We start from the raw sequence: 24,603 nt of genomic DNA, 5'->3' as shown, positions 1-24,603 counted from the left end.
ACCAGATGCGTTAAACTCTTCAGGAAGAGCTTTAAGACAGATCACTTTGTCAGAAATGAGTGGAAGTCTTTAAAGTAATTTTTTTAAAGCCAATATTTGCTACACAAAGTTGTTTATCACACACACACCACAAACCCTTTAGTCCATCCTATCTAAGTGTTAAAGGAACTAAATATGACCTGAGAAGGACTCCGTGCTTCTATATTTGAGTCCTTGTGGACGACCTGCAACCTAGCTTAATAGGTAGACAAGATTGAAAATCTCACTTAGTAGCATGTCCCTGTAACAATCTCTAAGTCTTGGCCAGTCCCAGCAGCCACAATTCAATCACTCATACACTGCTGAGTGTTCAAACCGTGTTCAAGTAAGGCAAATGCCAAACTGTAACCAATCTAGCTGTTCTGTACCTCACTTCTAATTTCTGTACCTCATGTCTCTGTTTTTGTTATAAATCTCCTTTCACCACGTGGCTGTGCTGGAGTTTCTCCGAATCTGCTGTGATTCTGGGAGCCGCCCTATTGGCGAATCGTTCGTTGCTCAATTCAACTCCTTGACATTTTAATTTGGCTGAAGTTTTTATTTTATTATAGGTAAAAAAACAAACCAAAACAAAAATCTCTCACAAATCCATTGATGACACAGATTGTATGCTAAAGCTGTTTTGAAAACGTAGATCCGAGTTTTCGATTGCTTGGTTTGCTATTCAAAAGGTTGAGATGTCCTACCCCATGCAACACTTTGATTTAGAACCTTGCACCCGTGAGAAAAAGAATTTGACTGACCCAACTCAACCTCATCATCCAGGAATCTCCTGGTTGCATCTTGGTCACGGGTCACCTGTGGAATGATACATTCTATATGAAGATCTGATTAGAGAGTCGCTGATGAGAAGGCCACACCAAGAAAATTCACTCCTCGTCCCCTTCTTTAGAAAAACTCTCATCCTTCCTAGAAAAATGCCTGGGTGAACCTTTCCCAGATTTTGCTCTTGTCCATATAAAATAACATCAAAAGCAAAAAAGTGTTCCCAAAACTTGTAGTCTTCACAGAACAAAACAATTTTCAAAATTATTTCTGAATTGGTGCAGAGTTGCCACTTTTTAATATTGACAAGTTCACTGAATTGTAAATAACCAAATGTCAAAGAAAGACGATTTATTTTATCATTAAAAAAATAAGTGTAGTGAGAACACAATCTTAGAATAAAGAAGTCCTTCTTAATTTGAATGTACCTCTATTAAAACTTATCCAATATCTTCTTCCCCCATTTCTGTGTCTGGGGAAAAATTTTCCATCCTAATCAGGGCCCATTAATCAATATAAGAGGAACTGCTGCTGAGGCCAGACTTCAGCTCTGATTTTCCTGAATCTGGGATTTTTCAAAATTTAATTTGCAAAATTGTAGTAGAGTATGCATTTTGTTGTCTTAAATATTTTAATTCCTTAATTCCCTTTGTACTATAAGTTAATTCCTGTTGTTCACCTTGTTACTTATTGCCACACAACGTATTCCTCCATAAAATCAGACATTTATGAAATCATTCTTTGTTTACTGGCTTTCGGACAAAAAGTCAAAAGTCTCTACTCATCAGATGATTTATAAACTTTCTATGAAGTTCCACAGTCACTCAATATTTTATAGTTATTATCATTATTATTATTATCGTAAGTTCTCAGTAATTTCTCAGCATATAAGAGACATGAAAAGATGGATTATGTCATATGGTGTATATTGGAGTTGGGAAGATTAAGAGTCAGCAAGACCAACATATAAGGTATTGTTGTATTCCAAGATTAGCTTTCTGCACATAAGAGATTGGATAACTCTGAATAGAAATGAAACCAGGGGCTCTTGCAGGCATGCACAGGCTCACATGTGCACACACACACCCCTGTATCACTCAGTGAATCAGCTCCATGTTCCTCATCCTTGTCCCACGTCCTCTACACCTTCATCTCCTTACTGTTTCCTGTTTCCCCATTATTCTCTAAAAGGCATCCTATCTTTGGGATAGAAATGGTGTTTGTAGTAATAAAATTTTGGACTTAAATCCTCTTTGTGCCACACACTAGCTTAATAATTTAGTAGAAATTGCACATTAACCATAAATACTCTCCTGATAAAATTGGAGATAACCATGCATTCCATTCATGGCTATCATGAGGATTAAAAGTGACTACACAGAATTCACAAACACTATTTGGAACATATAAATCGGTGCAACTTCTTTGGGGGATGATTTGACAAATTTGTTTTTTAAAATAGCTGTGTGTTGAGTTAGACCAACTTGGAATAACAAATAGATTCAAAGACTATTGCTCAGGAAGAAGGAAGAGTCTATTTCTTAATCACCCAGGAGTTTAGGAAGAGTGTTCAGCTTGGCGTGCGGAATTTCTTTCAGGACATTCAGATCCCCAGGATAATAGCAACTTAGGCACCTTCAGAATATTTTTTGAAAATATCTGCATAGGAGAAAGAGAATAGAGTTGTATGCAGGGGAGGATTTTAAGGAGCAGAACAGGAAGCAGAAAAATCACCCTCCCACCCACACACGTTCCTTTGGAGATTCTACCATCTTTGGTAGACAACCTATTTTGGAGATTCTACCATCTTTGGTCACATGACATTTCTCAGTCTCCCTTGCAATCAGTCATTAGATCACACCTAATAGCAGGGGACACTGAGAAGTGCCATTCGACCAAAGATGGCAGAACGGAGTTTTGTAGACATCTTGCTATGTCTGCCACAATCACCTACAGAGGTAGAGACACATGTGAGTGAAGATACCTGTATGAGAAAAAGCGCTTCCAATTTATTCTAACAAAATAGTAGAAACAAAGTAAATATCCACCAACAGGTGACCAGTGAAGTAAATTACTGTGAGCTTATAAAATGGATTATTATGAAGCCATGAAGAAGAATGAGTAGATATTTGTAGGCTTTTTAGCACAAATTACTGTAAACTAAAACAAAGCAGGGTACAAAACCATGTCTGTAGTATAACCCACATTATATATGTACATATAATAGGACACTTTATCTTAGGTGTAATGCACATTAATGTTTTCTTTTCTTTTTTCTTTTCTTTTCTTTTTTTTTTACACAGGGTCTCACTCTGTTGACCAGGTTGTAGTGGCATGATCTCAGCTCACTGCAACCTCCACCTCCTGGGTTCAAGTGACTCTCCTGCCTCAGACTCCCCAGTAGCTGGCATTACAGGTGCACACCACCATGCTCAGCTAATTTTTGTATTTTTAGTAGAGACGGGTTTTCATCATGTTGGTCAGGCTGGTCTTGAACTCCTGACCTCAAGTGATCCACCCACCTCGGCCTCCTAAAGTGTTGAGATTACAGGTGTGAGCCCCCGTGCCCGGCCCACATATGAAATTTATGTAAAAATACGATCCTTTGTGTGATTTCTATTTGACGGACAAACCAAATCCCAGGAGGATACATTGTGCAGCAGTAAAACCAGTCTTAGCTTCCATTTCATCATTGTGGTTATTTTAACCAGAATTCTCCAGAGGAACAGAGCCAGAAGGATAAAAAAAAAAAAAAAAGAGATTCATGATGAGGAATTGGCTCACAGGATCACAGAGTCTAAGTCACATCATGTGCCATTTGCAAGATATAAACCTGGGGAAGCTGCAGGTGTCATTCAGTGTGAGTCCAAAGGCCTGAGAACCAGGGGCATTGATGGTGTAAGCCCTAGTTTGAGGCAAGAGAGGAGCGGCGTCTCAGCAGGAGCAGTTAAGCAACGAGAAAATCCAGCCTTCCTCTGCTTTCCATTCTCTGCAGGCTCTCCCAGGGTTGGATGAGACCCACCTACACTGGGGAGCGCCATTTTCTTAACTCACTCTGCCCATACGAACGCTAATCTCTAGTGGAAACACCCTCACAGGCACACCCAGAATGGCATTTAACCAACTACTTCAGCATCCCTCAGCCCAGTCAATGTAACTCGTAAAATTCACCAATCACAATCATCTACCTAAAAGTATATAAGAGAAAGTTAAAAATTCATATGAGTTGCAGAGACCTCCGAGTGAGCAATCTTTCAATTGGTTGCTGTGCATTTCTCTTGCCCTGTGGCCAAGGATCAAGGGTGCTTCTCCTCAAACTCATACAAGTGGGAGCAGATTCCTGGAAACACTATATTCCTTGGTATTTGGGATGTGCAGACTGGTACCTTCTGGCTCTCTGGAAAGGTCTGGATGCCAGAGAGTCTGTCTGGCTGCACTGGCCTGAGAGGGAAGGGAGGAAAATGAGATTGCTTGCCCTGCTCTAAGCCAGCTATTGGGCAAAGGTGCACACTCCCATACAGCCCAAAGGGACCCTGCTTCTGGGCACAGCTGTGGGATTATTTGACAAGGACCCACCCAGGAGGGCTTCCTGGGGCAAAACCACCTCAGCAGGAAGAGCTGCATGGCTTGGTGTGGATGCAAGACTGAGGAAGGGCATTGCGTCAGAACACAATGTCCAGCACCAGGCTCCTGCAGGTGGAGGTCCTGGTGGAACAATCTGGGAGGAATTCAGGAAAGGACCCTGGAAATAAAAAGTGCATAACTGTCATCTCTGCCAATGGAATCCCTGCACCAGATTACAGCCACATCTGCTTCCCACAGTGGAGAGATGAATGAGGGCTGCTGAAATGGAGTGAAAATCTGCAATTTTGATGTTAGAATGCACTGAACTTTGCGTGAACATCTAGGAGTGCCTGAAATAGATTTTTATTTCCCCAAATGGCATGGAAAACCATAGCACCTCCCCAGGATTTCATCTAAATGATGGGCAAGTTTTACAAAGCTGAATGTATCTATTTTCTAGGGATGCCTTCACAAAATACCACAAAGCAGGCAGCTTGAACAACAGAAACCTATTGTCCCACAGTTCTGGAGGCTGGAAGTCTGAGACCAAGGTGCCGGCAGGGTTGGTTCCTTCCGGGAACTATGAGGGAGAACCTGTTTCAGTCCTCTCTCCTAGATTCTGGTGGCTTCCAGGCAACTCTAACCTTCCTTGGCTTATAGAGGCATCACTCATCTTTTCTCTCGTCTTCACCTGGTATTCTCCCAGTGTGTGTGTATCCAAATGCCCCCTTTTCACAAAGACACTATTCAACTTGGATTAAGGGTCAACCTATAACTTCATCTTAACTATTACCATCTGCCATGACCCTATCTCCAAATAAAATCACACTAGGAGATACTGGGGTTAGGACTTCAGTATGTGGATTTGGGGGAGGTGTGTTACTCCTTTCTCATGCTGCTAATAAAGACATTCCCAAGACTGGGTGATTTACAAAGGAAAGAGGTTTAAGGAACTCACAGTTCCACATGGCTGGGGAGGTCTCACCATCATGGCAAAAGGCAGAGGAGGAGAAAAACATGTCTTACATGGCAGCAGGCAAGAGGAAGTGTGTGCAGGGAACTCCCATTTCTAAAACCATCAGATCTTGTGAGACTTATTCACCACCACGAGAATAGCACATGAAAGATCCACCCCCATGATTCAAGTACCTCCCACTGGGTCCCTCCCACAACACGTCGGAATTATGGGAGCTACAATTCAAGATGAGATTTGGGTGGGGACACAGCCAAACCATATCAGGTGGACAAGCTGTAACACCAGATTAAAGGGGACCACTCTTAAGAAGGGATAAAATGAACTCTGCTTGCAACCCTGAGTCATCCTACCATGCGAAATCAGTTTTTTATGGAAAGATGCACACCCCTAAGGATACTTACACACTGGGAAATGCAAGAGGTATTTCAGGAAGGACTCAGGAGAAATAGTCAGCAATAGTCAACACTGGAAACAAAGAGTATTCACTGTGAGAAGACATAGGTTTCCTATTGAATCCCTTTGCCCTACTTGATCATTTGAAGGCACCCATATGTTTTCAGTGTAAAACAAAAAATATTGGAGCAAAGAGAGAACATGTTCACTTCCTCCAGCCCCTACAGGTGCTCAAAAGGTACCAATGCCCCGTCCTCCCCCCATAGGCATCTCACTGAAACCCCCTACAGGGGCTCAAAAACTACCAATGCCCCGTCCACCTCCCCACAGGCATTTCTCTGAAACTGAAAATCTGGGAGGGTAAGAACACATTCCCCCTAGTTTATCTTGCATCTCCAGTGCTTGGCCTTGGCATGTCACTGCACAGAAGTTGGTGGCATTGGTCCATGTCACTTGCTCATCTGTTCACTGTGCCTGTGCACATCAGATCACAGATGCTCTGCCTTCATCGTTCCTGGTTTAACAACAGTGCCGGCTATTTCAAGGCTGACTTCAGGTGCAGGTACTTCTACCAAGTCTCCCCTGAATACCCCAGGCTGAGCTTTTCTGCTTCTCAAGCATTGACGCCCACACTACATCCTTTGCAACTTGGTATTTTCTACGTGTGTCTTCGACTTGCTTTGCACGCATCTAACCTTCTTAATACTGACACCGCAAGTTTGCACAGAAGGGGCTGTTTCTCAGCCTACACAGGCACTTCACGGACATCCCAGACATTTCCCATCATTTTGAAGAGCACTGCTGTCCAAAGGGCATTCTGTGACTTCAGAGATTCAGTGCACAGAGTTAGAAAATCAAAGTTAGATGAACTGGTAAAGAATCTCTACTCCACTCAAATAAAATATTGTGCTAATTACTATTTCAAGTAGTTCCTGAGGTTGTTTTCTTAGCAATTGTTCCTTTAGATACAATTATGTCTCGATATGAATAGTATTTCTCAAGCATGATTTTCTTCCTAAGAATGCTCATCATTCAAGAGCACCAAGAGCTAAATTCTGCTCATAGATTTTGACTATTTGCCACTCATGTGGTTTCTGATGGTCTATTATTTTTCTTGAAAACCTAAGCAAAGGCAGTTAGTTATTTGTTACTTGAGGAAAGAAATCATGTGATTTTAAGGCCACTGTGTGCACACTGTTAAATTGTCGACTGTGCCCTTTTATCGATTTCCCCCTACATCTGTGGCTTTAGAGACTTTAATTTTGGGGAAAGCACAAACACCTGAAATATGCCTGGAAACACCAAGGTTCCCAGAGTGCTGAGAATGCCCCGTACCCTGTTCTGAAATATGCGCGGAAAGGCCGAGGTTCCTGGAGTGCCGAGCACCCTCTGTGCCCTGTTCTGAAATTTCCCAGAAATATCGAGGTTCCGGTGCGCTGAACCTGCTCCTGTGTCCTGTTCTGAAATACTGCAGAAACGTGGAAACGTCGAGGTTCCGGTGCCCTAAGCGTGCTCCTGTATCTTGTTCTAGCTATGAAGATCCCAGCAAGTGTCTTGGGGCAGGTGCTGGGCAATCTTTCTGAAAGGCCCCTCTGCTGTCTTCCTCCATGGCCCACCCACTGCTGTGCTGCCTGGAATGTGGATGTCACCATTTTGGACCAGGAAGTCAAAGCTCTCAGGATGGAAGAGCAAGGTGCAAGGATCCCGGTCCCCGACACAACCGAGAATCACACCTATCCAGACTTGGGGCAGAAAGAAAGAAGCTATAGTCTTATGCAGGTCACTGTCATGTGTTTTCTGTCATTCTGCCCCTCAAAGCGGAGAGGATTTGGTTCTGTGTCCCACCACCTCAAATCTCCTTTCCAGTTGTAATCCCCACATGTGGAGGGAGGAAAGTGATTGGATCCTGGTGGTGGTTCCCCCATGCTGTTTTCATGATAGTGAGTGAGTTCTCAGGAGATCTGATGGTTTTATAAGTGGCAGCTTGTCCTGCACTCTCACTTCTCTCTCCTGCTTCTTTGTAAAGAAGGTGCCTGGGGCGAATCACAAGGTCAGGAGTTCGAAACCACCTGGCCAACATAGTGAAACCCCGTCTCTACTGAAAATACAAAAAAATTAGCCAGGCATAGTGGCGGGCACCTGTAATCCCAGCTACTTGGGAGGATGAGGTGGGAGAATCGCTTGAACCGGGGAGGCGGAGGTTGCAGTGAGCCAAGACTCTGCCGCTGCACTCCAGCCCTGGTGACAGAGTGAGACTCCCTCTCAAAAAAAAAAAAAAAAAAAAAAAAAAAAAGACGGTGCCTGCTTCCCCTTCCACCATGGTTATAAGTTTCCTGAGGCCTCCCCAGCCCTGGGGAAGTGTGAGTAAATTAAATCTCCTTCACTTATAAATTACTCAGTCTTGGGTATTTGTTCACAGCAGTGTGAAAAAGGACTAATACAACAGCTGATTCTAATCCTAAATGACTCATATATTCTAATTGTCATAGCTAAGATTCAAGAAAGAAAACAGAGTATGTTCTGCAAAATAGTTAAGTTTTACTATCAGATTATTTTTAACAATTATAGTGAAGAGATGTTCCCTTTCCCTGAAGCTGTACTTCTGAACTGGTTTATTTTCCTTATAGCTCTTATTATCCTATGGGTCATTTAGATACGTTTGTTCATTGCTTCTCTCCTCTCGCACTGAATGCAGAGACTTTGTCTATTTAATTCATTACTGGATCCCTGGCAATTAAAGTAAGGACTGCCATAGAGTAAGCCCATAAATATTTGTTGCATGGCTAAATGGATAATGGATTTAAGAATAAGTTATTCCAAATTATGACTTTATGTCCTGGTTCTGAAATCACAATTGATCTTTGACTTAAAATACATAAAACAATCCTGTATTTAATCTTGCAACTCAAAATCTATAGTAATGAAACATGAAGAAATAGTGACATATATACCAACTGAAGAAAAACGAAATGAAACAACTATGCTTTTATTTTATAAAACAAAGTTTTGATCGATAATTTTACTTAAATTTTTTTAACAATTTTCCATGGGTTAGGACACAGTTTGGGGTTTTTTGTTCCGTATGTTTTTGGTGTTAGTTTAGTTTAATGTTCCTACCAAGTCCCTTTGTTTGCTTCACGATGATATTATTTTACGAATCATGACTTTCATAAGCAACAATGCTGCCAGTGATATTATACCAACCTGCTATTTCCAAAATAGCATTAAGCCACACTCTGATTTTTTCCTTGTAAAACAGGTCCTATAAATTTATGGTCTGAAACTATTTTCTCCTCTATAAATTTTTTCTTGAAAGATACCCACTCCGAATGTCTAGGAAGCCCCTAACTGCTAAAAGTGTGTAGCCGTATCCCCAAATTGAAGCTAGCTGTTTTCTCTGGACTTAATTTTATATTAGCCCATGGGTGTAGAGATTGCCTTTAACCCCCACAAGTTTGGGAAGTGAAATGAATGAAAAGGGATCAGACAGAAACAGATCCTTTCTCAAAGTCGCAATCCTACCTATTTGTTAAAATAGAACCCAAATCCAGGTCTGTTTATGTTCATAGCCATGGAATTAACCTTTGATCACAGTTGGGATGGCACATTGCCTTGATGTGTTTCTGGACCTACCTCCTGTATAGATCATTTAAGCTGTGACAACTTTCTAGAAATGTGTGATGTCTGGTTGATCAGAAGCTATAAAGAATTTATAAAGATCCACTCACCCAATGCAAATGGAGAAAAACGCAGCACCGTGTAGAGCTTTGCTTTAAGTAGTGATGGTGCAAACATAGCACTCTTCTATTCTTTAATACTGAGCTTCCAGGTGGAGATTTTTTCCTAAAGAAGAAGAATTTATTAATCACTTTCCATCCATAATTTTCATCTCTGAGGGTACACAAAAGTCAAATTTTAAGTCTATTACCTGACACATGGTGTTAGGATATAAGGGGCAATCATGAATAAGGTTGTAAACAAATTTAACTTAATTGTTTGAACATTTTTCTACATTTTGATAGCTTTTTTGCCTTCTATTAATATATTTGCTAGAGAGGGCTGTGTTTTATCCTAGGGCTATCTCACACTGAACAGCTATTCAGCTATGGTGGGATTACATAAGTAAATTTACAGCAAAAAAGTTCAGCAGGCAGAATTCTACCTCCATGAATCCTAGGGTGAAAGTCACCAAAACATAGTACATATGGTAATAGGAAATTTGATGAAAATAACTGACAACTTTCTTTTTCACTTACTTTATGTTCTAAAAAAATAAAAGGTACACAACAAGAGATTTATTAGTATCAATCAAAAAGGTAACAGGCAGGAAGTGATGGCTCATGCCTGTAATCCCAGCACTTTGGGAGGCTCAGGCAGGAGGATCACCTGAGGTCAGGAGTTCAAGACCAGCCTGGCCAACAAGGAGAAACCCCGTCTCTACTAAAAATACCAAAAATAGCTGGGTGTGGTGGCAGGCACCTGTAATCCCAGCTACTCGGGAGGCTGAGGCAGGAGAATCACTTGAACCTGGGAGGCAGTTTGCAGCGAGCCAAGATCGCGCCATTGCACTCCAGCCTGTCCAGCCTGGGTGACAGAGCAAGACTCCATCTAAAAAAAAAAAAAAAAAGGAACAAGTTACTTTTTTCATTTCCTGTTATTATCATTGCCTAGAGAAGTTCTTGGCATGTAGTAGGTATTTAATACATATTTTTTGAATAATTGAGTGAATGGATAACTATCATTTATATCAAAAGGGACGGGTTCTAGGAGTGTGGTTTTAGAATACATGCCAGGTAACTCAACTTTCTCTTAGCCATGGTCGCTTAGTAGTGGCTGAAAGCAACAATTTTACGACACATGCTTTTCATGTAGGAGGTATATACTTCTTTTCTTTACAATTCATAATATTTCCCCTTAGGCTGAATATTAGAGTTATGTTGCTAGTTTTTTTAAAAGACTACATTGTGGTGGTTGGAATGCTACAATTTTCCATGTGCACTCCTATGTGCATACTTGGGTAAAGTGTTTGAAAAGGTCTTGCACATAATTTCAACAGGCCAGTTTGGAGAAGGACATGGAGAGAGTTAGATCCCAATCACATACTAAATCTAATTTTATTTTGAAGTGCATTCAAGGTTTTAAAAAAAACAGATTACAAACAAAAATAATATGGAACTATTGGCCTGAGATTGTAAATTTTCATTAAGTACTACTCAGAATCCATTACAAATAACCTGCCAAATTTTTTTCTTACTCAGGAAGTGTGAATGACAAGCCACTGTAAACAAATTTGAATGACAAATGATAAATTTAGGAAAAATAATTTATGCATTGTGTGACAAACAAAAGGCTAATATTGTTATTAGTTTTCCATCATGGCTGATGAAAAGTAACACGACTTTATTCCTTATTAAGCTTTTTTTCTCCCTGTGTTTTGTACTGGATCTGTCTTGAAGTTCGCTAACTCAGTATTCACCATCTCAAATCTGTTGTTGAATAAATTTAGTGAATTGTTCATTTCAGATGTTACAGTTTTCAATTCTAGCTTTTCTACGTGCTGCATCCTCATCACACTCTCTTTTTATTATTTAAACCTATTTTCTCTGAATTATTGGAACATATTTAGAATAGTTGCTCTGAAGTCATTGTCTTCTAGTTTCTTTTAACTGCCTCTTTTTTTCCAGAGATGCACACTTACCCGTGTGAATGTCTTTGTGTGTGTGCCAAAAATATACAACATAAAATGTACTATTCTAATTATTTTAGCGCAAAATTTGATGACATTAACTACACTCACACTGTTATGCAGGCAGCACCACCACCCATCTCCAGAACTTTTTAAAATCAACCCAAACAGGAACTCTGCACCCTAATTATACAACCACTCCCTACTCCTCTCAACTCTCACCACCCCTGGTACCCACCATTCTATTCTCTGTCTCTATGAATTAGATTGTTCTAGGTATCTCACATAAGGTCAGATTATTCTAGGTACCGCATACAATATTTATCCTTTTGCGTTTGGCGTATTTCACATATTTTCAAGGTTCATCCATATTACAGCATGTATCGGAACTGCATTTCTTTTTGAGTCTGCATAATATTCTGCTGCATGTATAGACCATCTTTGGTTGACTCATTCATCTGTTGATGGAAATTTGTTTCTACCTTGCCACGACTGCAAACAACGATGCTATGAGTCAAATATCTGTTTGAGTCCCTGTTTTCAAACAGGGCATGTACATAGGAGTAGAACTGCTGGATCGTGTGGTAATTTTATGTTTAGAGTTTTGGGGAACTGTCAAACTGCTTTCTACGGTAACCACACCATTTTACAGTCCCACTAGCACTAAATCAGGGTTTCAACTTCTCTGCATTCTTGCCAACACTAGTTATTTTCTGTTTGATTCATACTGACCATTCTGCTGGGTGTAAAGCGGTGTCTCCCTGCGGCGGGCGTAAAGCGCTGTCTCCCTGCGGCGGGCGTATCCGGTGGGTGTAAAGCAGTGTCTCCTTGCCCCGGGCGTATCCGGTGGGCGTAAAGCGGCGTCTCCCTGCGGCGGGCGCATCCGGTGGGCGTAAAGCGGTGTCTCCCAGCAGCGGGCGTAAAGCGCCGTCTCCCTGCGGCGGGCGTAAAGCGGTGTCTCCCAGCGGCGGGCGTAAAGCGCTGTCTCCCTGCGGCGGGCGTAAAGCGCTGTCTCCCAGCGGCGGGCGTAAAGCGCTGTCTCCCAGCGGCGGGCGTAAAGCGCTGTCTCCCAGCGGCGGGCGTAAAGCGCTGTCTCCCAGCGGCGGGCATAAAGTGGTGTCTCCCTGTGGTTTTGATGCATTTCTCTAATGGTTTATGATGCTGGGCATCTTTTCATATGCTTGTTGGCCATTTGTGTATCTTTTTTGAGAACGGTCTATTCAAGTTCTCTGCCCATATTAAACACTGGATTGTTTTGAGGTTGTCGTGGAGTTGTAGGAGTACTTTATATTCTGAATATTAATTCCTCATTTGATATACGAGCTTCAAATGTTTTCTACCATTCTGTAGGTTGTATTTTCAGTCTCTTGAAAGTGTCCGAGGTGCACAAAAGGTTTTAAATGTGACGAAGTCAAATTTATCTTCGTTTGTTTGTGTTTTGGCATCATATTTAAGAAATCTTTGCCAGAGCAATGCAAATAAAAACCACAGTGAGATACCATCTCACGCCACTCAGAATGGCAATTATTAAAAAGTCAAGAAACAACAGATGCTGGCAAGGTTGCAGAGAAATAGGAATGCTTTTACACTGTTGGTGGGAGTGTAAATTAGTTCAACCTTTGTGGAGGACAGTGTGGTGATTCCTTAAAGATCTAGAACCAGAAATACTATTTGACCCAGAAATCCCATTACTGGGTGTATACCCAAAGCAGTATAAATCATTCTGTTACAAAGATACATGCACATGTATGTTCAATGAGGCACTATTCATAATAGCAAAGACATGGAATCAACCCGAATGCCCTTCAAGGATAGACGGGATAAGGAAAATGTGGTGTCTATACATGATGGAATACTAGGCAGTCATAAAAATAAATGAGATTATGCCCTTTGCAGGGACATGGATGGAGCTGGAAGTCATTATCCTCAGCAAACTAACACAGGAACAGAAAACCCAACACTGTATGTTCTCACTTACAAGTGGGAGCTGAACAATGAGAACACATGGACACAGGGAGGGGAACAACACACTGGGGACTGTCGAGGATGAAATGGGGGGAAGGAGAGCATCAGGAAAAATAGCTAATGCATGTGGACTTAGTACCTAGGTGATGGGTTGATAGGTGCAGCAAACCACCATGGCGCACATTTACCTATACAACAAACCTGCACATCCTGCACGTGTACCCCAGAACTTAAAATCAAAATAAAGAAAGAAATCATTGCCAAGTCCAGTATCATAAAAAAAATTTCCCTGTATTTTCTTCTAAGAGTTTTATTTCTAGTTTTCACATTGAGGTCTTTGATCCTGTTGAGATGATTTTTGTAAGTGGTTTAAGGTAAGGGTCAAGCTCCGTTTTTGTAAATATCGAGTTTTCCAATAGACTCTTTTCCCCATTGAACAGGTTTGGCACACCTGTCAATGGTCACTTGACAATATATGCGAGGATTCATTTCCAGGCTTTGTGCTTTATCCATTCGTCTGTATGTCTGTCTTTATGCCAGTGCCATGCTGGGGTTTTGTTGTTTTTCTTACTGCAGCTTTGTAGTAAGTTTTGAAATCAGGAAATGTGATACTTCCAATTTTGCACTTTTTATTTTTCAAGATTGTTTGGCTAATTGGGGTCCCTGTTTATTTTTGATCCTAAAGATTTTTGTTGAAAATTGGACATTTTATATCATATATTGTATCAACTCTGGATTCTAGTTTTTTTTTTTTTCCTGGAGTTTAGTTTTTATCCCTGGAGTTTTTTGGGAGGATGTGTGTGTGCATGTGTGTTTGTGTGTGTGTAAGAGACTTGGCTGCACTGTACAGTCAAATCTGTCTCCCCCATGGTGTGCTTCTGCTAATGTCTTTGCTTTTTTTGTTGTTGTTGTTGTTGTTGTTTTGCCTTTTTCTGCAAATATCTTTGTTAATTTTGTTGCTTTTTTTTTTTTTTTTTTTTACTTTTTGGCCTGCCTTCCTAAGGGTCTCCCAGTCCCCTGTGTTTTCATAACTTAGTGGTCAGTGAGTGGCAGGCCAGGTGCTGTGCTAGGTGTCTCGAATCTGTTACCTCTTACCTCCTGCTCGTCCATCTTCCTGTGAGTGGGTGAGCATGCTCCCAGCTCAAGAACTTTTGACAGGTGCTTCAAGTCTACTGTCCCTGGGAACTCTTAGTCCTCCCTTGTGTCCACCCTTAGTTTGCCAGGATGCCTTGGTTGGATGAAATGAAGTATTATGTCTCTGAAATGTTCTAGCACATGTCTCTCATCTCCAGAATTCCCCATTAAATGTGAAGCTAGTTCACTGCTTGCCTTAACAAGAACAGTTACTTCAGGGGAACTTACCTGTGGGTTTCCATGTCTGTCTCCTACTGAGTGCACTAGTTTTCCTTTTAGTATTGTGCGGCAGGTCTCTGCCGCTGCCCTACACCAAGCAGCCCTTCTGGAGTCAAAGCTGCTGGCTTCTCCTTACTGGTAAAACAGCTTCTTGCCTGAGCAGGGTGGGGCAGAAGCAGTCCTGGGCACAGAACCATGAGATGCCTCTCTATTCTGGTCCACAGTTCCGGCAGCCTCTCTTCAATAAACACTTCTCAACTTGTTTGCTCTTAGTCAATTTCCAGAGGTCTGAATTGTTTGGTTTTTAGCACTTTGTCAATGTTTAGGCTTATTTTTTTTTGGAGAGGGGAGGGAACTTCTGACCTCTTCATTCCACCATCGAGGGAAATCCCACCTCTTTTATTTTATCTTTGAAGAGAATTTTTTTGATTGATTATATTAAGTCCTCAAGAAAATTTCTAATCAGGGTTAAACAGAATTAAATAACATCTATAGATTAGTTTGGGAACATTTAGCTTCTATTTAAGAAACATGACATGTGTGTTGCTAAATTCTAAGAGTGTCCCAGATCACCATGGGACTGTAGTTCTGCTGAGATCTTTGAAACATTTTAAGAAGAACCCAAAGGCTGAGAGACTAGTGTGGAGGCTAAGTGACTGATGCGCGGCAGGGGGAAACGTGGGAGAGGTGTAAAGATCCCAGACTGATAACCATCTCCTAGAGTCCTAGAGTTCTACATTGTTTACACACTGTCTATTCAAATGAGTTAATTAACTGATTTGAATTAAATAAGTCTGGCAAGAGGCAATTTCTCTTTTTTTCTTTTTTTCTGTCGCCCAGTCTGGAGTGCAGTGGTGTGATCTTGGCTCACTGCAACCTCCGCCTCCCAGGTTCAAGTGATTCTCTTGCCTCAGCCTCCCTAGCAGCTAGAACTACAGGCTCCCGCCCCCACACCTGGCTAATTTTTTGTATTTTAAGTAGAGACCGGGTTTCACCGGTGACCCGCGCTCCTCAGCCTCCCAAAGTGCTGGGATTACAGGCGGGAGCCACCGTGCCTCGCCCAATTCCTCTTATTGTATCTTTGTTCAAGAATGTCCCTCTAAGTTGGGTGCAGTAGCTCATGCCTATAATCTCAGCACTTTGGGAGGGTGAGGCGGGTGGATCACCTGAGGTCAGGAGTTTGAGACCAGGCCAACGTGGTGAAACCTTGTCTCTACTAAAAATACAAAAATTAGGCATGGTGGCAGATGCCTGTAATCCCAGCTACTCGGGAGACTGAGGCAGGAGAATCTCTTGAACCTGGGAGGCGGAGATTGCAGTGAACCAAGATGGCGCCATTGCACTCCAGCCTGGGCGACAGAGCAAGACTCCATCTTGAAAAAATAAATAAATAAATAATAAAAAATTTAAAAAGTCCCTCTAATATTCCAGTAGTTGTAGTTATCTGCAGAATTGACTGTGAGTGAAATCATGAATCTAGCTGTCCATCGGGTAGTTGTGACATCTGCAGGTATAACTAAGGGTTTGGGTGTTTAAAAGGAAACTGAGAGTTTGAACTGGGGATGGGAAGATGAGAAAAAAACATGACTGCTGGGATTAGTTTTCTGAGCAACAGGGAGAGATGCCTGGTTGGGCGAAGAGTGGGTGGAGGGTCAGCCGGTGTCTTCCTCAGCTCAGACATCTCCCTTCGTATATCTTTAGTCATTTATTTGTTGGATGAAATGAAGTATTATTTTCTCTGAAAGTCAACCCAGACTTAATGGCCCAAATCACGTATGGGAGATTCACTCATCTACGAAAAACGATAAAAGACGGGACTGGGCACTTTAAAAGGGAGAGTCTTCCTGTGTGTATCTAAATCCACATCAGGCATCTGGAAGCTTCAGAGGATTGCCTTCTCACGGATGTGCCAAACAAACAAATAAAAATGAAACAAAAGACTATAAACAGCAACAAAACACCCAGCTTCTCAAAGGGCTTCAGGGTTTGCCAGATCCTAAAGTTGAACGATGTGTGATGGAACAAATCCGTGAGTGGAGACATTGCCGGAGTCTTCCGCCTGCTGAGGTGGAGGGTGAGGTGCCAATAGCTTGTTCCTTCCATGTGGCCATGATACGACCTGCTTGGAGTCAGTCAGCATGTCCAGATTTGGCAAATTGGTTTTGTACTGTTAGCACCCCAAATTTCACAATTCGCCTACTAGCTAAAAGTGAATTAGTAACACTCTGAAAGATACAAACACAAGGAGAAATGCTAAGGCTGCTGGGGCTGTGGCAAAAGCCTTGGCAAGCACATAACTTGGGAGCCAATATTCCCAGGATCCAGGCCAAGAGAGAACACCAACATCCACACTTAGAAATCCTGGTTGTTAGTTCTCCTCATACCTAGATTGAAAGGGGACTTCTCTCTGGTGCCACCTTTATTTTGTGCTGATCAACGTGACTTTGTGGAAACCTTCCCCCCCCCATAGAATCAAGGTCAGCAGAGTTCCTCTCAAGGAGAAGAACTGAAAGCTCCAAGAATTTTCCTTCCTAGCAAATCCTTTATAACCTAAGATCTATCTGGAGAGACCCGGGCACTATGCCAATTTCTGAAGGCAATATTAAGGAATGTTAGTGCATTGTCAACACCAGATTATAGGAGACAAAATTCTGGAAAATTTTGAACCTTTGAAAAGCTTCTTTATTGGAGACCATGATGGAAGGAATATTTGCAGTTACCAGGTCATGATGTCATTACCACTTGGACACAGTAAACCCAAGAAAGTCCCTGTGATGGTTTTCCCTCTCTGTGTGTGTGTGTGCACTGAGCTTGATTTATTGCAATACTGCAAAGGAAGGAGCCCATAAGCGAATCGATAGCACATATGGTGCACAACACTGACAAATGGACTTGCCAGTCCTGAGCCCATGGAGTTTCCCTCCCCAAAATATATCATAAATATAAAACAGCTCTGGGCTTCCAGGGCAGAGAATTTAATCAGCAGCATAATGATAAAGTTGGAAGAATCTGTCTTATCGGTTTTCCCTTTAAAACTCCAGGTTGCAAAGCTAGATGGCTCCTCATGATCAACCGTGAATTCCACAAGACGAAATGCACCTGTGACAACACGGCCGGTGCTGTGTCACGCATGGCTTCTGTTTCTCATGCGGACATAAGCCTGGCCGATCTGCTGTTTTCAGTATTGCTCCATGCTCACCACTCGCTACTGCTTGCCTTCACTTGGCAGAACTAGTGGCCCCGTTTATTGCTCTACCATTAAAATATTTAAACTCAGCAACATATTAACATAATTTATGATGGACGATTTACACAGATGTTTCAGATCCATTTCAAGCATCGAGCATAATACATTATATTGATGCCACAGCACCCCTTCCAAAGCCGTCTCATCTGACGCCCTCTCCTCTCCTGCAGATCTTGTGACTGAAATGAAACAGGCAATTACACAGGAAAATATGTGTGAGCCTCCTCATGGGCTACCTTTCCAGGGGTGCCGTCATCTTTGACAGCAAGACCAGGCAAAGAGCTTTATTTCTGTCACCTCCTACTTCAAAGAAAAAAAAAAAAGAGTTATGAGAATTAATCAGTTAATTTGGTTTTTGAAATGAGCATAGCTCATATGTAGTATAGATTCATAACTACTTCAGCAGTTGAGTAGAATGCGTCATGTATTTTGTGTCTTTGAAGAACAAAGTACCTTAGATGACACCAATGTACCAAGCACCTCCTTGACATCCAGGCCATGGTATTTGGACGGCTGGCCTTGAGGGTGTGGTAGAGCTTGGACTTCTCCTGCAGAGGAACAGACAAGTCCTCTCAGCCTGTAGGTCTTGCCCTTTCCTCAGTCTTGCAAAGAGGAGCCTCCTTTGTCAGTGACGAGTTGCTCGTTGGAGGTGAGTTGACTAAGAACGGTTCACAGAACACCACTCCTGAAATGCGAGCTGCTCAGATGAACTAGAGCTGGCCGCTTCTTACTCCACTGCTCACACTTCCCGCAAGAACAGAAGCTCCCCAGGCACCGTGGCTGTTTGTCTCCCAGGGCAGGAAGGCCCTCATCCCGGCACCCAGCAGACCCTACCCCTCTCTCTCTTCCATTCTCGGAGTTGCTGTGTGCTCGCAGGCCATCACATCAGCAACTTCCAAATGCAGGTGTCCAGGGACCTGCCAGGCCAAACCAGCCTCAGACTTAGAAGGAGATGGTGGAGTCCTCCTGATACATTCAGAAAAAAGGCAAGGGTGGTCTCCCATCACCATCCCGTCTAACCTCTTCACAGAGGAATCGGCCAGTGCAATTACATAGAAGAAAAAATAAAAATAGGGACATTTTTAAAAGAGGAAGCAGAGAAGACACAAGAAATAACTCTATTTCTGGAAAACTCAGTTGAGAAACAACTGAAAATTCGGTAAAATAGACATATAGAAAATATAGCTACATTATAAGCTTCGTATGTAAAAATAATGATAAATTAAAAGATAAATTAGAAGAAAAGGCTCTATTTATAAAGGCAACCCAAAATATAAAGTCCTGAGAATAAACATAGCAACAACATTAACAAAATCACTCTGCCCTCATTAGCATGCTCCAGAAGTGCCCAAGAGCAGAAATGAACAATTAGAAAGACCGACTTAAGCCTTGTGTAAGAAATTCACCTTTGTGAATATTTCAGAACTCCCTACTTATGAATTTGTCAGGAATCCAATGAACATCTCAACAAAACTATATATATATATTTTTTGAAACTGGAAACATGAGAAAAATTAAGAAGCCATGTAAACCAGCCAGGCTAGGATCTGGGGAAAGGTGAAGCCCTTTGCTGGGAGCAGGGCTGGCAGGAGAAGGCCCCAGTAGCCCAGGGCTGAGTGGGATGATGCGAGCACTGCACGTGGTAAGGGGAACGTGGTAAGGGGAAGAGGTTTTTCCCACAGGAATCAGAGGCCATGGGAAGATTGCAAGCAGGGGGATGACGTGGTTGCTTTTATATTTTAGGGCTTGTCTGTTCCCCAGGCTCTGGTGTAGATGATTGATTATGGGGACAAGGAGGGAAGCAGGGAGGCTGTTGTATTGCCCCAAACCTCAGAGCTGAGCAAGGGGCCAGGCACAGTGGCTCACGCCTGTAATCCCAGCACTTTGGAGGCCGAGGCAGGCGGATCACCTGAGGTCATAAGTTGGAGACCAACCTGGCCAACATGGGGAAACCCCATCTCTACCACAAAAAAAAAAAAAAAAAAAATACAAACATTAGCCGGGCGTGGTGGCAGGTACCTGCAGTCCCAGCTACTCAAGAGGCTGAGGCAGGAGAATCGCTTGAACCCAGGAGGCAGAGATTGCAGTGAGCCGAGATCGCGCCACTGCACTCCAGCCTTGGAGACAGAAAGAGACTCCATCTCAAAAAAAAAAATAAAAGAAAAAAAGAACTGAGCAAGAGGTTTCCAATAAGGCCGCTAAGCAGGCCCACCTCCGAAGCTCAGCTGGTAGCTTAGGCACCGGTAGAAAAGATTATCTGTGGCTCAGGGATGCTTCAGAGGAAAGGAAGAGCCCCTGAGGCTTAACCCAGCAGACCCAGACTCCAACGGAGAGCAAAGCCAGAGGCATGTTCACCTTTTAATATTGGCTTCCTGAGAAACAAGTAAACATCTAATGGTGAAATTTCAGGCATTTGTATGGTAGATGAGGTGCTGTTTTGTCAGAGGGATTTGTGCTTCCCCCGTGGGCCTCCCCCTGCCAGCCGGCTGTTGACACTTGTCCAGCGCTGTGTACTTTTACTCACGGCACAGGATTATTAATACTTCGTGTTCAAATCACTCAAACCATCCTCAAAAGAAGGGAGAGAATCACTCTCCAAATGGCACTTGGCCCCCGGAGATGAAAATGTATGCTTCAGCTCCCACATATCCTCACACACTTTTCCACTGAAAAATGTCAAGATTAAATTTGCTGTTTAAAAATCACCCAGGTTCACATGTCCTTGAACACAAGCCAAGTTATCAGCATGAAAATTGATCAAATAAAAAAGAGAACTGAATGTAATGCATTGCACTTGTGAAAAACAGCAATTCCAAAAAAGAAACCAAAAAAAAAAGAAGGAGAAGAAACATAAATAACTTTGTACCCCAGCAAAAGTGAACGTTCAAAGTGATGTGGCTGCCCATTCCATCACTGAGGGTGTCTTAAAACCAGGAGGTACGAACAAGAAGGGTTTCCTTGTGCCGCCCCTGAGGACTCTTCACAGCACACCGTTTCCTTGGCAATGCAGCTTCTCGTCCTGAAAATAAGATCTCAGTTCAAAAATAGTCCAGTAATAAGAATGCAGAGAAGCTCAGTACCCTAAAGAGTAGCTCACAGAATAACCTGAAAAGTTGCATAATAGCAGTCTGACCAGAGAAGCTGAAATTCATGCTTGGAGCATTTAAAAAAAAAAAAGAAAGAAAGAAAGAAAAAGAAAAGAAACAAAACAAAACAAAAGAAAGAAAGAAACTCCGTCCTATAGAAATGGTTTTTCTTTGTTATCTCAGGGGATAATTAAATGCAAAAATACTTTCAAGCTGCAAGCATGCAGAAGGGAGTCATGGAAGAACTGAGGCAGCTGTAACAGGTGGGTGATACCCCCTGCTCTCTTTCGCAGCTTCATTTCGGAGAACAGAGCGTCCTAGAGACAGCCTGTTAATGTTCAACAAAGCGGGAGGTAAATTAATGCCTCCCAAAACGTCTTCTGCTCTTTCCCCATAAAAAAAGTTCTGCGATGTCTCCTCCTATTTTTATTCACTTATTAAAAAATCATTCTCCAAAACCAAACATGGCTGTTTTGCTGCCACTGTAACGCTAGCACTAAGGTTCCCTTACATCAGACTCGGGGGTACGTCAAGCATGTTGAAGGTGTCAGGTGTCTTCTGGGATGACAGCCAGGCTTCTAACACCTAATGCAAAGGCTGGCATGCACTAGACCCCTGCTTCTGTTGTTGTTATTGCTGTTGATGAAAGTTTCATTAATGGGGGCTCCTGAAACTGTTGCAATTTGCTAGAAAGGAAGAATTAAATGATGCAAAGACAAATGTAAAATGAAACTTCCTGGTGAAAAAATAAAGCATCTTGCAGCTTGGAGGAAGACGGAGAATATACCAAAGTGTTGACAGTTCCTATGCTTTTTAATAATCTCTTCACTTGGTTCAAATTCCTTCTCCTTCCAGAGTCAATTTGCATTTGCATGTCGTATCTTACACAAAGTCTTTAATGTGACTTGGGATTGGCAGACAACCTCTCCTCTATGTAAACTCAATGTCTGACGGTCCTCTGGTGATATATGTGCTTGATAAGACAGTTCTACCCAAACTAAAGTTTTCTTCCGCTAATTAATGTCGGAAGAATCTTGATTTCTTAATAAAGTTAGCTACCTGCGGAAATGACCCAAGAGACTGTCTTTGAATGTAAACGAGGGAATACATGAGCAGCTTATTCCTGAGAATATTATGAACTCTAAGAAAGCTTATAAATGAAAAGTAAAAGAAAGAGCTTTGGGTCTGTGTTCTATAGGCTGGTTTGCAGAATCCTCATCTCCTTCACCATCCTCACCTCCACCACATGCATCCAGTGCTCCTGTGAGTTTCTGGCAGCTTCACCTCATTTATTTCACTGCAGCCTCTACACGGCCGGATGCCTAATTTCCAAGCCCAGTAAAAACAGCAACACTGGGCCCTTTGTTCAAGTAGCAGGGTAAAAGTGCTATTAAAGATACTGAAATATCAAGCTTTTTTCTTTCTTCTGAGATCTTGCTCTCGACCTGAAATGCTATTTTAATTTGCTGTTTAGTGTCGTTCAAAGGAAATGAAAACCAAACTTCCAGATTATCAGTATGGATTTGAGGGTTCATCTTCTATTGTTCGATGCCAGTTTTCAGTGAATGTATCAGACAATTTTACTCCTATGCAAATTGGGAGCTAATTCATGTTCTGTGGTTCCTGTCTCCCTGTGTAGAAACACTACAAAGCTAAAACCACTGTTTTTTTCCACTTCTGATACGTGCACATCCCAGCAACACTCTTTACCCCAGGGTTGCTGATGCAGAGGGACAGGCTGAAAGGAAAATGCACCCAGGGTTGTCCAGCCCTCTCCCTTTGTCATTTCCAGGGCGTGTGGTTGGCCAATGTAGAGGTAAGGACCTGACAGAGTTCCTAGGTCTCTGGTGTGTCCTGCAACACCATCGCCTTCTTTCTGAATTTGCAGCAAGTCCTGCTTTATGCAGCCACAGAGGTCACCACTTACCTGGTGCACACCTTCAGTCTGGCTGAACTGCCAGGCATCCCGGGCCCCAGCAACCAGGGCTCAGGGCTGTGTAGAGTAACACACATTACACGTCCACAGCAAACTGGAAGGGTGGACGCCCGGCATTAGGTTTGCTACACACCGAAGTGTGTGTCCTCCCCAGATTCACATGTCGAAGCCCCAGCCCCCAGCCCCCAGTGTATCTGTATTTGAAGATGAGTCTTCCAAGGAAGTAATTAGGGTTACATGTGATCACTAAGGTGTGGCATTGATTTCATAGGATTAGTGTCCTCATAAAGAGAGACACTGTACAGGTTCGGTGGCTCACACCTGTATTTCCAGTACTTTGGGACACCAAGGCGGGTGGATCACCTGAGGTCAGGAGTTCGAGACCAGCCTGACCAACATGGTGAAACCCCGTCTCTACTGAAAATACAAAAATTAGCTGGGCATGGTGGTGTGCACCTGTAATCCCAGCTGAGGCAGGAGAATCATTTGGACCTGGGAGGCAGATGTTGCAGTGAACTGAGATCATGCCACTGCACTCCAGCCTGTCTGACAGAGCAAGAGTCCATCTCAAAAAAATTAAAAGACACTGGAGATCTCTGTCTGTCTGTCTGTCTGTCTGTCATGTGAGGACACAGGCAGATGATACTCTCTGTGACCCAGAGCCCTCACCAGTCACCGGATCTCCCAACACCTTGATGCAGCCTCTAGGACTGGGGGAAACAAATGTCTGTTGTTGAAGCTGCCCAGTGTGTGCCATCTTTTCATGGCAGACTGAGCTGGCAATGAGCTTCTCTCTCCTGCCCACCTGTGCGCTCCACTGTCCCAACTGACGTCACCATGAAGCACCTGTTCAGAGGTGAAATTATTTAAAATGTGAAGACTAGGACAGCAGGCATGACACCAAGCAGAGGACCCCTTCAAAGGGGAGGAGGGATGGGCTATAAAAACCCAGGTAAGGCTGTTATCTTCATTTTCCTTAGGAAGAAACTGAGACTCAGAAAAGTTCAATTTGTAGTCCATCTGGATCTTCATCTACAAGTGCAGGGTTGAAATCAATATTTTGTCCTTGTTTTCATGGGCATAAATCTATATCCTGGGCACCCTGGCAGGAAACATCATCTGGGTTTATCTGAGGTTGCTGGAATTCAGAAGACTGGGCTGGGGCATGGGAAATGGGGCAGGGCCCGGACCTTGTGCCAGGGCTGCTGCTGGACCTGTGGACTCAGGGCATCCTGTTTTTCCCCACAGAAGAGACACACGTGGACGGAGGAGGAAACACAGCAGCTCAGCGTCGCGTTTCTGCAGGCCCGTGCTGCTCTCCGCCACCTGTGCTCCTGCCATGGTGGTGGTACCCTCAGAGCAGGGGTGTGGCCGGCTTGCCTCAATTTCCGTTTATTTCCCTCACAGTCTTCCAGAATCTTCTCCTACCTTCGAACACATTCACTTTTCCTCCACACTCCTATAATCCCAGCACTTTGGGAGGCCGAGATGGGCGGATCACTTAAGGTCAGGAGTTCAAGACTAGCCTGGCCAACATGGGGAAACCTCATCTCTACTAAAAATACAAAAATTAGCCAGGCATGGTGGCATGAG

At 42.8% G+C, this 24,603-nt stretch overlaps 1 protein-coding gene across 1 annotated transcript in view; it reads right to left on the bottom strand.

Annotated features, from left to right (window-relative positions):
• Positions 1-24,351, bottom strand: part of LOC103886581 — a 30,671-nt gene extending 6,320 nt beyond the window's left edge. Inside the window, exons 1-5 of the mRNA XM_021942803.2 lie at positions 24,201-24,351; positions 20,930-21,007; positions 18,442-18,536; positions 12,156-12,547; positions 9,466-9,580 (exon numbers count right to left, since the gene is read on the bottom strand). Coding sequence (XP_021798495.2) covers positions 9,466-9,580; positions 12,156-12,547; positions 18,442-18,536; positions 20,930-21,007; positions 24,201-24,351 — 831 coding nt within the window. The remainder of the gene's footprint in view (positions 1-9,465; positions 9,581-12,155; positions 12,548-18,441; positions 18,537-20,929; positions 21,008-24,200) is intronic.
• Between the last annotated feature and the right edge of the window lie 252 nt (positions 24,352-24,603).

Source organism: Papio anubis, chromosome 8, assembly GCF_008728515.1.
Source record: "Papio anubis isolate 15944 chromosome 8, Panubis1.0, whole genome shotgun sequence".
NCBI lineage: Eukaryota > Metazoa > Chordata > Mammalia > Primates > Cercopithecidae > Papio > Papio anubis.
The sequence above is the reverse complement of the archived record's forward strand: the minus strand, read 5'-3'. Positions and strand labels throughout refer to the sequence as shown.